The 17343-nt window shown below is 36.2% G+C and overlaps 1 protein-coding gene across 1 annotated transcript in view; it reads left to right on the top strand.

The window, feature by feature from the left end:
• Nucleotides 1-17343, top strand: part of SDCCAG8 (SHH signaling and ciliogenesis regulator SDCCAG8) — a 239901-nt gene that overhangs the window by 79784 nt on the left and 142774 nt on the right. The window contains exons 11-12 of the mRNA XM_052653987.1: nt 62-196; nt 3067-3183. Of these exons, the coding sequence (XP_052509947.1) occupies nt 62-196; nt 3067-3183 (252 nt within the window). The remainder of the gene's footprint in view (nt 1-61; nt 197-3066; nt 3184-17343) is intronic.

Below are 17343 nucleotides of genomic sequence, written 5' to 3'. Positions count from 1 at the left end.
TGACATTATCATTCCTAAATGATAAAATAAAATAAAATCCTACTTTTATTTCCTGTTATAGATGTTGACCCTATCTCAGAATATTGCCCAACTGGAGGCTGAGGTGGAAAAGGTTACAAGAGAGAAGATTTCAGCTGTTCATCAACTCGAGGAAACTCAAAACCAGCTTGCTTCACGGGAAATGGATGTCACAGAGGTACAAAGAGAGATTTTAGTTTACTAATTATGTAAATCTTTTCTCTGAAAATTTTTTCCTAGTCTGTAAATCTCAGGAAGAAGTCTGGAGTAGAAAATTTTTTTTGTTGTTTCGAGACAGTAGAGATCCACATAATGGTCATTCAGCAAGCATTTATTTATTATCATCAGGCCCTTTGCTAGGTGATGCAAATACGAAGATGGGTTAGACACAAACAATGTCCTCAAAGAACTTAAGGGTTAAGTTGTTGAGACAAACTTGTAAATAGGCAAATTTTATTACTTTAATTATTAAGTATTTGATAAAACTTGTATTTCTAAATTAGTTAGTTAGGGGTAATTTTTTCCCCAGAGGTGGTATAAGTTTGGTCTTCTCAATAATACTAAAAGACATACATTTATTTACAACATAAAGGTGTGTTTAACATAAAAAAATTCTCTACCTCTCATTTGTTTCAGACCTGTTCTTTAAAATCAAGATTCTAATACTACAACTTCTTATTCTATTGGTCCTTAAATTTATACTTTACACTATGCTATCACAATGTCTGCGCTATGGGCATCCACAAACTTGTGAACCAGGAACTGAAATGTTTAATGGTCATTAAGTGGCTAAGGTACATGTTTAAGAAACACTAGAGGTCTATGTAGACTTCAGTAATCATTGGTTTAAGATGAAGTAACTCAATAGGGAAATGCATGGTGTAATAAATTAAATCAATTTGTTTTTCATCAATACATACCAGATAATTTTGTTAAAATGCACACTCATTTCATATTGTATTTTATTTCTCAACATATTTTCCCAAATTCTGACACATTTTTAATGCCATTATTGCTTTATAACCCAGTAATTTGAATTATCTTTAATATATATTAGGAAAGGAAGCCTAATTTTTCTTTTTTCCCTTGAATTTATATAGTTCTTCATTTGCTTTCTAAAATTCCAGCTAGTTCATGCAAAGCTTAAAATATCATATTTGCCAGTATGATTGATGTGTTTGTGTGGAAGTAGAGGGTAGAAGTAAGGGAATTGGTGCAGAGGGATAGAAATGGTTGACCTGGATAATAGGTGAGAGCTACATGAGGATTTTTAGTTCATTATAAGGAGAGAACTTTCTGTTGAAATATGGACAGTAAAGAATGATTACTCTGTCTTTAGAACTGTTCAAAAGGACTCAAACATCAGGGGAGTGCCTTGTGATTGCTTCCAACTCTGGGATAATATAATCCTAGTTAAATTTAATTTGCTGATTTATTTTAGATGAAACTGAAGTGTTACAAATAAATTTAACAAATGCATTTTAAACCGAAATTAGTGAGGCAGGGAAACTTTAAAAATAAACTTAAGGGATACAATTATTTTAAATAGGACTTAATGCTTAGATAGTTATTATATATAATCATTTTGTACTGATATTGAGTACAAACAACTACATGGCTGTGTAGTTGTTATGTGTTGGTATTATAATTTGGATTTTTAAATTGTATTCTTATATGTAAATCAAATAGATTGAAATAGTGAAGGAAGACAATTAGGGCTCCTCTCATGTTTTTCTGTAGTTCTTGATTTTTAAATTTTACTTAGCTTTGACTAGTAATTTTTTGTGCATTATTAATATTTTTTAAATTGAAAGGATCAGCTCTCACATATTGAAGATATCTGAATTTCAAATATAGTTTTTAGCAATTTTATTCATTTTTTAAAAACTCTTTGAGGGTCACTGGGTAGAAACTTAGTTTTTCTTCTATCTTGTCACTGTAATTTTCAAACACAGACTAGTTTAGTCTTAAGGTATTTTTTATTTAAACATAGGAAATGCATATAGATTGTACAAGATTCTAAAGCTTCAATAATGATGAAACTAATTTCTAAAATTCTAATAATCACTTTGGAGAACTACCAAAATTAAAAAGTTTCAGGTAGAATAGTCATCGGATGATACCTAATTTTTAAAATCTCGTATTTGTAACTTAGAAACTGACTTAGCAGACATGTATTATTTGATCTCCCTACAAGTTCTCAGTTGTCTCAGAAGTTTGTAACTTCTTTATTTAGATTTGTCTGCTAGTTGCATTTTCCAAATGTATTTATCTGTATGGAGATACCCTGGATTGAAAGAATATGTAAAGGATGATACATAATTTTTAGATACTACATGTGTTTATTATTTAATACTGTATTAAAATCATTTCACTTACATGTATATTTTCCTTTAATGTTAAACGCCATAGTTATTTTAAAAGCAGAGTGGACTTAGTTGCAGTCTATGATTTTTAATTTTCTTAACTTGAATACATAGTATTCTGCATGGTAAGACTGACATTATCTACAAAGCCTACAGTAAATACTGGCTGGGTTCTACTCTAAACATAAATATTAATAATATAGTCTATTAACAGAGAGAAGAATTCCTTTATTAATTTCCTTAAATAAAAGCCTAACTGATAAAGAGTTTCAAGGTAAGTTTTAATATAGAAAAAACTATATTAAATTTTAATATAGTTTTTAAAATAACATAGCTTAATATTTTAATTAATAATTTTACCTAGTCAAAAGTGAGATGATAGTGCATTTTAGAAGATCATATGCAATTGAAGCTCTTATTTTACGTGAAAAATTCTTGTGTATATTACCGGAGTTCCCTGGTTATGCTTTGCTTTATCTGTAATTTGAAGTTGCAAGACTCAATAATAGCTGATATTGCCTCCACATCTTAACAATATATTGAATATGCAAATAGAAAATTCCATTCTTAGAAAACTTGTTTTATTTATTCATATGACCTCTAGGGGGCACCAAAAGATCTAATTGCAGGCATTGACTAGTAGATTCCAGTAGCTATTGATCTAGGTTTTGTAATCTAACAGGTGTGTGGAGAAATGCGCTATCAATTGAATAAAACCAAAATGGAGAAGGATGAGGCCGAAAAGGAGCACAGAGAGTACAGAACAAAAACTAAAAGGGATCTTGAAATTAAAGATCAGGTAAGATTTGATACAAATGTAGTACCTGCAGCAATTAAAGATATAACTAATGTTTTTTTCCTGAAATCTTTGTGATTTTATTCCTAAGTCATTTATTTCTGTTATATTCTTTCTAATTAATGGAATGATCCAATTTATACTATTAAAAGAATTTCATATACAGTTGCCTAAAATTATTCACATGAAGTTGTAAGAATACAACTGCATGCATATGAAATTCCACTCTGACGGGTCATAAATATACACTTGGATATATGTATCTATTACTTTAAAAAGCTAAAAAAAATGTTCTAATGCACATTTTGAACCTAAAATATATGTAAATAAAGTTCTTGAAATATGCCAACTTGAATCCAATTTTAAGTGAAAAAGTTTAAAATTTGTGAGATGAGATGAGTTGATAGGTAAACATGTCAATCAAATTGATTGTTGGCAGAGTGGAACCAGTTTTAACTAAGACTATCATGAATACGCTTGTTCAGGACACCTAAATACAGTAAAACTGGAAATGTTAGGGAAAAAAATGTTACTTACTTCAATTTAAGTTTGAACAGATGTTCTACATTATATCTTTGTTGAGATCATGTAGATACTTCAATTCTAATTGACAACATGGATGAAGGTTTCAGTGAGGCAGTTCCAAATACACTGACTTTTGATTTTCTTAGTTTTGTGTGACAGACCATTGAAAGCTTTCATTCTTTATGTTCAGTGAAAGCAGGTTGATAAATCTATTCAATTAAAAGAAGACTGAATTCTCCGTGTCGTTATTTTAACGAAATCACTATGGTTTAAAAGGGGGTAGCCCAAAGTAAATTTTTTGAAATATGTTCTAGTTCAACATTTTTCTACCAAATTTTCCAACATATTTGTTTTTCAGCCCAATCAGCTCTCTATGCAAATAATGCAAAGACAATCGGGAAAAGTATTGAAAATGAAAGTGATAATGAAATTTAGTACAAAAAGTTTTTCAGGTGGTGGCTGAAATTCCTGGTACTGAAATAAAATCCAAACAGCCAAAATCAAATTCTGCTTTTGCACCACTACATTCATAGTGTTATAATGAGTCTTAAATTTTCAGAAGAATTTTCGTTATTAACAAATAATGTACATTTCATTATGTTCAAATAATGACACTATTTTATTCTGTCCAGTTGGGGGCGTGCCTGATAGTGGAATTAAAAATCCTTTATATCAGAAACTGAAGGTCTAGTATTACCAACCAACACGGAACTTTCCTTTTCTGATGTATCATAGCTTTTTAAAAAAGGTATCATATTGTCATGCTCCCTAGCATTACTATCTGCCTTTCCTATTATTCTGTAGCATCTGCTAGCATAACATTTTAGACTAACTGAAATAAGGTAGAGTCTCCAAGCTATTTAAAAATTACATTTTAATGTTCTAGAGAGAAAAAAATACTATAGGAGCAATAAGATTATAATATCTCTTAAAAATGAATAACATGCAGAAGTATTTGTAATATTTTTCTTTTCTCACTATATCATTTTAATTAACTACTAATGATGTGGAGGCTAAATTCTGTAGGATTTTTAAAAGGAGCAGTTTTCATTTGTAAATATTACCTGCTAAATAGTGAAACATGAACAGTTTTTATAATGATTTCAATGTTGTTTTTAGATAGAGGTATGCCTTTTTAGGATGTCAGAGTTAGGAATAAACTCTCCTAATAGTTTTCCAAGATGTTTCTAATGTGATGTGCATACTGTTTTTTTCTCAGACAGAATTTGAGGACATCTTCTAGGTACTCTGTGTAACTATTCTGAATTGAACAGACAGTTGCCAAACAAGAAAGTAGTGGTGTCTCATTCCATGGATGGTCTGGAGTAGCAAGGCAGCAATTGTTCTTTGGTCTTTCAGCCATGACCTGACCTTCTGTCTTTAGGACTGAAGAGCTACTTTGCTTGGCCACCATCTGCACTCAGGAGAGAAATTTACATTTAACTTTTAAAAGCTGGGCTGTTGAACATATATCTGAAATACCTATAAAATAATATACAACGATTTAACTTTTAAAGTGTTACATATCATGCAATTCGGAAAAACAGGAAGGCTATCTCTATGTTTACAAACAAGATGTTCCTTGTAATATGGTCCTTTTATTTATATTTTTGTTAATCTGGCCTCTTGATACATTTTTAAAGTAGGTGGGAAACTGTCAGATTGGAATGTGGTGAGAACAAGAGCTTTTTTGATGTATACAAAACAGGGCAAATGGTTGAGCACCAAAGTCATTTTCCTTGTGACCCAAGCCTTGACTCTGGCATAATTAGAAGGGAAGGTTAGGAGAAAAACAATGACAATCTCTTCCTCCCATTTTCTCCTTTTCTCTTTTTTTATTGTGTCAGGAACTGATGGGCAGATTATCCTTCCCATCAACTAACTCCTTTGTATCTCTTCAGTTAGAGCTCCTGCCAGCCTCAGAGGATGCTTCTAGCACCAAAAAAAAAAGAAAGGACATTTGGTATGTAGAAGAATGAAAAATCTGTGCCCTGATTTTTTATTAGAAAATTTTTATAGGCAACAGTTAGACACATACACGCACTCCACTATGGGGATTTTAAAATATTTGTGAAGATAAAGAGACTATTACAATGAAATCCCACGTCTCCATCGCGCAGGTTCCTCATTTTGCAATTCTGTTCCTTTGACTTCACATTTTATCTTCCCGTCTTCACTGTCATCTTCACCTTCCTTGTCACCTTTATCATCCTTTTCTTCTTCACCTTCTCTTCCTCTCCTGTCGTTTTCCTTCTCTTCTGCTTTTGAAATATATAAAGTCATGTCATTTCACCCATAATAAATGCAGATGTACACAGATGCAAACTCTGTATACATCTATGAAGAATTTTTTCACAGTCACTATGTCATCACACCTAACAATATTAACAGTATTTCTTTAATATCCTATAATGCACAACCCATATTCGATTTTTTCTGACCATCTCTACAATGACTGTAGTCAGCTTATTCGAATCAGGAAGATAGTTATGTTTTTGTATGTTAGAATGTTGTGGTGTTATCTTCTTTAATAGAAAATAAAGGGAAATCTTAGAAAAATTTTGCCTTTCCCTGTCTGTTGTTATCAGTAAGTTTCAAGCATAATGTCTTGATAGTGCTTTATATTTGTAAGGTACTTCAAAGGAAATATGAATTAATCCTGTAGCAAACTATCTGAAGGAAATGGCTACCTTGCAGCAACCCCCATCATCATATTCTGAAAGGAGCCTGTTAGTCTGACATTCAAAATATATAATTAATTTCAGAGCCTTACATTTAGGATTTAGGAAGGTGGCAGGAAGCCCTGGCAGCATGAAGGGTAGCTGACTCTGAAATGAGTGATGCATAGTGAAGTTTTCTGTATTAGCTTCCATTTTGGGGCATGAGTCTCAGAGATGATTCTTTACAGCCCCTAATCTTTGATTAGGGCCTAATACAAAATGAAAATACAAAGTTCTTTGTTCCTCAAAACAGGAAAAAAGTGATGTTAAAGGGAATAAATTATGAAACATTTTCCTTTCTCCTGCAGTCGGCTTCTCTCCTCTCTCTCCCCTTTCTCCTTTCCCTCTTCCTCCGTCCTCCTGCATGTCATTTATTTGCTATTTAGTGTTGGACCCCCTCCAGCATGGGAGACTCATGGTGGGAGCTGCAGACCCCCATAGGTGCCCCATGACTGGTTATACAGATGGGTCCAGTTTCCAGGTTTCCCATGCCACCAGCTAAAAAACCTGTAATACCACGCCCCATTGGGGAAGAGAGACAGTCAGTCTTCATCCCAGGGTGGGTCAGCTGGGCAGCCTCCACATGCTGGGATCAGGGTGGGCAGAGGCTCCACGCTGAGTCCGCTGAGTGTGCTGTAGTGCCGTCAGGCAGGAGCAGGGGTTGTCAACTCCATGTCCCACCCTCAGATGTCAGGGATGTACATACTCAGCCCAGCCTTTCTCAGACTCAAATCCAGGCTCCCACCAGACGTAAAGGATAATAGCAGAACTCGGGTGCATGCCTGCATGCTCAGTTGCTTCAGTTGTGTCCAACACTTTGCGACACTATGGACTGTAGCCTGCCAGGCTCCTCAGTCCATGGGATTCTCCAGGCAAGAATGCTGGAGTGGATTGTCATGCCCTCCTCCAGGAGATCTTCCTGACCCAGGGATCGAAACTGGGTCTCCTGCATTACAGGTGGATTCTCAGCCACCAGTGAAGCCCAGCAGAACATGTTCCTCCCCCTAACACTGCTGTGACCTGGTCCCATCCATGGTGGAGGGCAGCACGGTCCCAAGGCAGGGGCCAGGAAGAGGAAACTGAAAGGGAACAAGTGTCCAAGCCGTGAGGCAGTAGACAGACAAGACCACAGATGTAAGTGGGGCTTCCATTGGTGCCATCAGACTTCACCAGTAAAACCCAGATTCCATCATAAAATCACTGAGAAGAATTTTAAAACGTTGACCACAGAGCATTAAACTGCAAGTGCAGAGCCCTTCTAAACACAGGTCCCTATGTGAGCACACTGATCACACGCCCATGAAGCCACCATAGCTATGGGGATAAGCAGACAGAGATTTGGTGTGCTAATGCAGGGGTCCCCAATCCCTGGAACTGGTAGTGGTCCCAGGCCTTCGGGAACTGGCCACACAGCAAGAGGCGAGCAGCGGGCGAGTGTGGGAAGCTTCATCTGCCACTCCCTATTGGTTGCATTATCTCCAGAACCATCGCCCCACCGCTTCCTTCCGTGGAAAAACTGTCTGCCACCAGCACAACACTGTAAAGCAATTTTCCTCCAATTAAAAAATAAAAAATAAATTTAAAAATCGTCTTCCACAAAACTGTCCATGGTGCCAAAAAGGTTTGGGGCCACCGTGCTAATGCACATAGATACATGCCTACTTATAGAGATAGGAGCATATGTTTACGCACAGGTACCCTGTAGCTGTAGAAGAGGGCTAACAAACGACAGCCCACGGGCAGCTCTGACCTACAGGCAGTTGTTAGAAATCAGATTGTCACAGAGCACGGTGACGCTCGCTTGTTACTGTACTGCCTATGACTGCTTTCCTGCCACGAGGCAGAGTTGAGAAGCTGTGGCATAGCCCACCACAACTGAAATACTTGCTCTCTGAGCCTTTACTGAAAATGCTTGCCAACCCCTGCCCTGAGGAAAAGATAAAACTTTTGTTTCTCCTGCCCTCTAGAATGTGGAGCTTTGAGATTGAAGACTCACCAATCTTGAAGTATAACGTAACAGCTTTAGAGCATCTTGCAGTATAGGAAATGTGCCTGATGCCTGAGCTCTTAGTCATCTAGCGGCATCAGCAGATGGGTATAGGACTGGTCATTGTGTTAGGGTCTGATTAGAGGCATGTGACTTAATAATGGCTTGGATGGGGGTACAAATACAAATACATAAATTGTCTTGTAATAGTAGTATAAAATGTTTAGGTTAGTTTAATTTCTGTCAAAGATAAGACTTTCTTATCAGTATGGTGTAAGTTAGAATTCTGGAGTTGTGGCTAACATTGCATAGAAAGTGTTGAAGTTCAAAATTACCTGAGTGGGGTAATCAAAGAAAATATTTAAGGATAAAGCACATATACAAAAGCAGTAAATCTGCAGATTTTTACTAGAAAATTAGGGCAAAAAAAGAATTTGAGGGTTGTTTATATCTGCAGCAGCATGACTCCACACTTTAATGCTGACATTAAAAACGTAGACTGTGTCAACACAAGGGTTATAAGTTCAGTTGAATTCATTAGATTGTTGGGAGTAGTACATCTGTTTTGTATGGCTGTGAGGAGAAGAAGCCCTATGTGTCCTAAAGTACGACCTACTTAAGGCCTGAGAAATAAAAGCAATAAAGGAAAGTTGAAGAATTGTACCTTTCTACTTAGAGAAGAATGAAACTGCTTCACTTGTCTTTCTGGACTTGACATAATTTCAAGGAGAAAGTTAAACACTTGTTCTTGATCTTTAGTAAGGAAAGAATAAGAACAAAGAGATTTAATCACAGCAACTGGAAATTATAGTAGCCCAAAATAAGAATTTTCTGACAGCAAGATGATTGAAATAGATTGCTGTAACAGATCATGAAACTTTTAGCTTTAAACAGACACTAAAGGATCTCTGAGGTCCATTGTCTTTTATTTGATTCTGGAAACATCCTAGGAACATTTCATTGTCTGTATTAATGTGGCTACTAAGGGTATTAATATTTGTCTTTTCTATAATTTAGGGCTTTCCTAGTGGCTCAGATGGTAAAGAATCTGCCTGCAATGCAGGAGACCCAGGTTTGGTCCCTGGGTGATGAAGATCCCCTGGAGAAGGAAATGGCAACCCACTCCAGTATTCTTGCCTGGAGGGTTCCATGGACAGAGGAACCTGAGGGGCTACTGTTCCTGGGGTCACAAAGGGTCAGACATGACTGAGTGACTAACACTTACACTATCATTCATAATTTAGCACTTACAGATTAAAATAAAATCCTGTTTGGCTCTATTCTCTCTTATGTGTCTGTAATGCTATATATTCTCTTTAGGGGGCTTTTGGGGAATATACTGAGATAATGGATGGCTTCTGAGAGCTAGGCTTCAGAGACTATCCACCTACCACCTGCAGCCTCACTTCTAGCTCTGAAAAATGACTGGGAGGGGCCACTTGGGCACGCCGTTTGTACATGTAATCACTTGGTCCTGGTGATGACAGAGTTGCTCTCCAGTGTTCTTCACACCCTCTTTCAGTGATGGAGGTTTAGCACATTCCCCTCCCTGCTCCTCACTTAGACTCTAGCCATTCCAGAGGGCTTGGCCTGCCCACACCAGCTACACCAGACACTGTGGGGTGATAACTGGAAGACCCAGGTCCTGCCCTTAGGGGGTTTATATTCTAGTTTAAGAGCCAGAGTACACATTTGAACATGCCTAAAAAATACTTGTAAAGTAGCATATCGACAAGTGCAAATTAATGTAGTGTGAACTTCATGCTGGCTACAGCCCATGAGAGGAGAATCTGGTTCCATGTGTGTGATGCAATAAAGCTTTTTTATTTTTTTAAATAGCATCTTCCCTAAGTATGCCCTAAAGCATTGTTCAATATACTTAGAGAAATTTGTGTTCTTATCACAGCCCAACCAAGAATTCTGAGAAAAATTTTCACCCTGGCGTATGTCTAATAAATCAGCTTCTTTTGTTCTTGTGCTGTGGGATGCTTGAATGGGACAAATAGGATTATGTGAATAATTTAAAATATCTCCATTTAATAAAATATTACCAATATGTTATTTTTCTGAAATACCAGATAAAGTTAATTTCTTCATTTAAAATCATTACATTCATAAGATCAGAAAATTAGCAATAAAAAAAGTAAGTTTGAATTTTGAACAGAGAAACAGTTCGACATCAATCCAGGGAAGAATATCAAGTTGCAGGTCCTTGGGGCATTTAGCATAAACAACTTTAATAATGATTTGGGCAGTGGTTTTACGTGGCAATATATGTATATCTCATTCATAAAAACACTATAGAAATTCATACAGTCTAAAAGTCATTTGATTTTCTAGAAAAGATGATAATGCTATTCACCATAATAATACATCTTAAAAAAAATCAAATGTGTAAGCAGAAACAATGTATATGAAAGTAACAATTCAGGGCTATTTAGCAATAATGGTACAAATAAGAAACAAAACAAGCCCTTGTAGAAATAATCTGTGTTAAGGGATAAACATTTAGATAAATGCTTACCTCTGGAAAGGAATATAAAACTGTAAAGAGAAGTCAAAAAACATTTTTCTGTTTAAGGAAGTCATAAGATTCATCAAACTATTGATTCTAAAGAAATGTAATTTTTGCTGTATTTCAGTTTCAGTGAATGATACGTATTTTGGTCCTTAAAAATTTGGGGCATACTTATTTTGACTTTAAAAGTTGATCCAACCTTCTAACATTACAGATTATCTTCTCTAGCTACAAAGTCAAAAATTCTGGTGACTACCAGGTGCAGCAACTCTTTGAATACGTTTGCATGTGTGCTGGCAAACTGGATGATATTAGACATAGGACAGCTACAGCTGCTTTATTTATAGTCCAGAAATATTAGTACCAATATCCAGTATAAATATTACTAATTACTACATATGTATACGTTTAAAAACAATATTTATTGTATAAACAGAAGCACATTCACAGAAGCCAATGATTCTATCACCCAATAGAGCAAATTGTTTTCATTTTTCTGTTTTACCTTCCACTTTTTGTCCATATGCATATATATTATTTTCAAGTAGTAAATACAGCCTAGATATAATTTTGTTTTTTACTTTTTCCACTTAACAGTATCTTAAGCTTTTTATGTTTTGCTGCCTTCTCTTCATAGATCACTTTACTGTGGTCATTTACATGGATTGGATTAGCCAGAAAGTTCATTTGGGTTCAAAACCCAAATGAACTTTCTGGTCAACCCAGTGCTTTCAAAAGAAAAGTGATACGTCATATTTTGAAGAGAACAGATGCTGTTATAAATTTAGAATCCTTTTGCCCTAGACTTCACTTGTTTCTTTAATTCAGCAACCATATATTGCATGCACTATCCTGACCTAGAATAACCTTCTGTTCTTTTTTGTTGTTTTTTGGGGTGTAGTAGCATTACAATGTTATGTTAGTTTCTGCTGCACAAGGAAGTGAACCAGCTCTATGCATATATCCCCTTCCTCCTACTCTCTCACCCCACCCCTCTAGGTCACCTCTAGAGCACCAAGCTGAGCTCCCTATTCAGCAGTGAACTTCTGTTCTTAAAAAGGGGAGTATGTATCAATAAGATAGGTTTCCAAATAAGTATATGTCAAAGACCATAATAACTGTCATTAGCAAACCACAAAAGGGTATGCAGATTTAGGAGAAGGAGAGAGGACAGAGTTGAAGGATGGTAAGGATGTTGCCCACCATGGGTGGATAATGAAGGCATGTAGGTTGAAATAAGGCAGACTGAACAAAGAAATGGAGATGGGCCTGTAGGGGAAAGAGGAAGTAAGTATTCAAGGAATATATGTATCTTTTGATTCCATAGCATACTTGTATCACTGACCTCAGTATTTCAAGTGCCACGTCCCTGTTCTAAAAGATTGCCCATAGAAAAAAAAGGCTTATATCAGTCTCAGAATCCCAAAGTAATTCCCTGCTTACAATATTCTGCATGTCCTACTACCAGGCACAGAAGTCATGTTTTATTTGGGGAATATTTGTATGAGTTTTTCATTTCTTTTTCAGTGTTTTCTGTGTAATGAGACGATTTTAAGATTTTCAGACTTCAGATGACATACAACAAAATGACAGTTTATTTAAGTGTTAGGGCACTTCCCTAGTGGTTCAATGGCTAAGACTCCATGCTCCCAATGCCGGTGGCCTGGGTTCCATCCCTGGTCAGGGAACTAGAGCCCACATGCTGATTAAACACTAGTTAATGACCCGAATAATTGATGCTTTTGAACTGTGGTGTTGGAGAAGACTCTTAAGAGTCCCTCGGACAGCAAGGAGATCCAACCAGTCAATCGTAAAGGAAATCAGTCCTGAACATTCATTGGAAGGACTGATTCTAAAGCTGAAACTCCAATACCTTGGCCACCTGATGCAAAGAACTGACTCATTTGGAAAGACTCTGATGCTGGGAAAGATTGAAGGTGGAAGGAGAGGGGGACAACAGAGGATGAGATGGCTGGATGGTATCATCGACTCAATGGATGTGGGTTGAGCAGGCTCCGGGAGTTGGTGATGGACAGGGAAGCCTGGTGTGCTACAGTCCCTGGGGTCATAGAGAGTCAGACACTACTGAACGACTGAACTGAACTGAACTGAATCTGCAATGAGGACTAAAGTCCTACTCTAATTTAAGAATGAAGTTCTATTGGAAAGATTTTAGGCCACAGCAAACTTCTCAAGATAGTGTTTTGGATAATAGAATTTGTATGCCGTAACTAAATATCCTGCATGCTGCAATTAATACCTGGCACAGCCAAATATTGGAGAAGGAAATGGCAATCCACTCCAGTATTCTGACATGGAGAATTCCATGGACTCTGTAGTCCATGGGGTTGCAAAGAGTCAGACATGACTGAGTGACTTTCACTTCACTTTACTACAGCCAACTATAAATAAATAAAAAGTATTTTTTAAAACCAAAGTATATTCCTACTTTAAAAATAAAGTGTTAGACTTGAGTAGGATGAGTTGTCTAGAAATAAGAGAACTGACAGTTACCTTAATGATTTGTAGAACATTTCCACATGACTGATAATGGAAGGCGAAACACAGAGTGTGCAGCACATTACTTTAGCTATGGAGTGTGAGTCCAAAGACTTGATTGACTTCTTGATTTGACTTTTCAGCTAACTTCCTGAGCAAACCTCTGAGAGACTCGTTTTCTTTCCCAGTAAAGTAAGAAGCTTGGCTAAGTGAAAGTTAAATTTTCTTTATGTCTTGAATGCCCATGTTTCCAGAAACATAAATATATTTCTGCTATTCTTAATTATGAATTAAGTATTAATAAAATCAATAAAATTATGTGCAGTCTCAAGTGTTATTCCAAACTTGCCATTCTCTCTGATTTATAAAAATGACATTTCTGTTACAATAAGAATGAACTTTTACTACTATCGGCCTTAGATTATATTCTTTTCATTATGGTGAATGCTAGAGCAATAAAATGTCTAGCCTTTAAACAGTTGAATTAAGTTACAAGATAGACATCAGTTAACCTGCAATAAGAATTAAAGATCTACTCTGAATTAAGAATGAAGTTCTATAGGAAAGATATTAGGCAATAGCAAACTTCTCAACAGTATTTTGGCAGAGAAGTCACTCTTCAGGAAGCCTGCAGAATTAAATACTCTCAGCCAGGGTTTTGTATCTATGTGAACCCCTGATCCTCAGAAATAAATTGGTAACTCCTTGAGACATGGCATTAATAGTTGATGCTTAAAGTTTCCGTTTTTCCTTGGTGCTGTCTCATAAACAGAGCCCTGGAATGAAATGCTGTGGTAACACTGGATCTAGATGACCTAGAATATGATATTTTTTGTACTTTGATTTTTTAATCATCAGAACAAGAACAGATTTTTAATTCTGTTAGAGAATTCACATATCCCTAGCATGTTTCCCTGACCCTTATTAGAGTCCAGCCTGAGAGACTGCCCTAGACAGAGATCCTAAATGTAACTAACTGCAGAGTGCTCATGACTATTTATACGTTGCAAGGTGTTTAGATTTTCATGTTGCTATTCTTAGGAGACGGTCAAGGTAATTTAACCTTTTTTTGTTGTTAAAATCTGTATTTAAGTGGATCACTTACAGTGACATTCAGATTTTAGGGAATAGACAAGAAAACAGAAGTGTCCTAATTTCTAGCCTGCTTTTATACTTCCCTGGGAATTTTTGGCATTCCCTGTGGGAAATAGAAAATTCTTTTGTGTAAGACTGCCTCCACTCACAACTGAAGTTCTGATATTCATTCATCCTCATCCTCTCTCTCTTGCTCTCTTCTTCCCCCATCCGGTGGTAATAAAAATGCAAGTAATAGCATTAACCTGGCTTCAGAAATCATGAGTCGAGCTGTGGTTGAAAGGTCCCCATAAAATACAAGGCAATGCTCCTATCTTAGAGAGAGTGGCAACCAAGGAAGACAGGGATGTAGAAGCTTTTGGCGAAATTTTAAGAAGATGGAGGAGAAAGAATTACTGAATTGCTTGACATGAAAGTTTGTTCCATCATTGCAAGTACTACCTTTTCTTTTGGGCCCTTCTTTCACTTGCTCAGAATTTTCTGCATAGAAATCTGAAAATACCCATTTATAAAAAAATTATTGAAATTAGTTGATTTACAATGTTACATTAGTTTCAGGTCCCTAGCAAAGTGATTCAGTTATATCTATATATAGATATGTATAGAGTCTTTCCGTTATAGGTTATTATACAGGGTATTGTGTATAGTTCCCTATGCATCACAGTGATTTTTGTCGGTCATCTGTTTTATATGTAGTAGTATGTACATTTTTATTCCAAATGCCAAATTTATCCCTATGTCATTTCCCATTGGGGCTTCCCTGATACTTGCAATGCAGGAGATATAAGAGACATGGGTTCAAAGTCTTCTTTGAACCCACTGAAGTATTCTTACCTGAAAAATCCCGTGGACGGAGGAGCTTGGCAGGCTACAGTCCAAAAGGTCACAAAGAGTCGGACACAACTAAACCAGTGAGCACACACTCACCTTTCCCCTTTGGCAATCATAAATTTGTTTTCTATGTCCATGAATCTATTTCGTAAATAAGTTCATTTGTATCATGTTTTTAAATTGTGTTTAAATGGTATAATATTTATCTTTCTCTGTCTGACTTACTTAATGTAGTAATCTCATACTGAGAGGTAACTGTCATATCCTAATTTGAATGAGAAACTTTAGGCTGTCATTTTCAACTTATCTCTACGCTTAAGTTTATCACAGAAAAATAGGGCTGGGTCAGTATTTCTTCCCTAACTAACTGAAAGTCCACTATGTACATAGTAATTGAAGCTGTTTAAGGGTTTATATATCAAGAGCCAGATATGTTTTGATTTAAAAGGGGAGTTAAGGTAAATGAATGGATCAAATATCTATTTATGTATTAAAAATCTATAAATATATATCTTTGTGTGTATGTATAGGTACATGTACGAGTATATGTGTCTATTATATATATATATAATATAAATATTTATCACTAATATGTAATACAGGAAGTATGACTTGCTGATAAACAGGGTTTTCTTGTATGTGTGTATAGGTACATGTACGAGTATATGTGTCTATTATATATATACATTATATATATATTTATCACTAATATGTAATACAGGAAGTATGACTTGCTGGTAAACAGGGTTTACTTGAGCAGAGCCTGAAGTCTCTAAATGCTGAATTTAGGATATCTTCGACTTACCTCATCAGCCAGGAAAGAACAAAGGAACCTTGAGTTGTTCCAGTTATAAAAACAAGAAGAAAAGAGGAAAAGAAAAACTAAGCAGGAAGAGAAAATGAGAAGGATTTTACAAGGCATTCTGAAGTCATACTAAGAGTAACTGGGCTTCACCTCTACTTACTTACCTCTACTTAGTTTCACATTCAATTATAACTCAGAAGGGGCCAACATGAGCACAGAGCCATCATTATATTCCATCAGTATTTTCAGGAGGGATCCAAATCATGGATTTTTTAAAACTATAACTGCTATAGTTCTTCTTCTCCACCCCCATCTCCCTCAACCATTGCTGATTGTTGAGAGTAAGTTCATATAGATTGGCATTTTTCAGACCATGCTTTCTAACCACATAGCAATAAAATTCATGAAGGTATTTTTTATCTTTTGTCTCCCTTGTTTCAGTGGCTACTATGAAGGATCAAAGGGAGGACATCAGATAATAAAGGGCAATAGTTTGATGAGCACTGAGAATCAATGACTTAGTCTGGCCCCTTCATTTCATAAATGATTAGGCTGTGAGTGAGCTGAGAGTGAATGCCTCATTTTAATGAATCCATTTATTTAACTATTAGTTACTGGTAACCTATTAGGTGTCACTAACAAATAGGCACTGGGGTTGAATTGAAAAATGAAATGTATTTATTATTTACACAACTCTTATAGTCTGGTGAGACCATTAAATGTGATGAGATGAGGGCCGAGTGGAAGGGTAGCTTACTGTGGTGGGAGAGGGTTCAAAAATATTTTACACAATAGTCAGTCAGTTTTCAACATGGATAATACAGAAATTCAATGGATGAAACAATAAATGATGCTGGGAAAACTGGATATCCAGATGTAAAAGAAAACATTTGGGCCCCTACCTTTTATTATAGTCGTGTCTGACTCTTTGCGACCCCATGGACTGTAGCCTACCAGGCTCCTCAGTCCACGGAATTTTCCAGGCAAGAGTGATGGAGTGGGTTGTCATTTCCTTCTCCAGGGGATCTTCCCAACCCAGTGATCAAACCTGGGTCTCTCGCACTGCAGGCAGATGCTTTACCGTCTGAGCCACCAGGGAAGCCTTACCTTTTATTATATGTAAAAGCAAATTCAAAGTAAATGAAAAACCTGAATGTAAGAGCTAAACTTATAAAATTCTTGC

Source organism: Budorcas taxicolor, chromosome 16 (assembly GCF_023091745.1).
Source record: "Budorcas taxicolor isolate Tak-1 chromosome 16, Takin1.1, whole genome shotgun sequence".
Lineage (NCBI taxonomy): Eukaryota > Metazoa > Chordata > Mammalia > Artiodactyla > Bovidae > Budorcas > Budorcas taxicolor.
The sequence above is the reverse complement of the archived record's forward strand: the minus strand, read 5'-3'. Positions and strand labels throughout refer to the sequence as shown.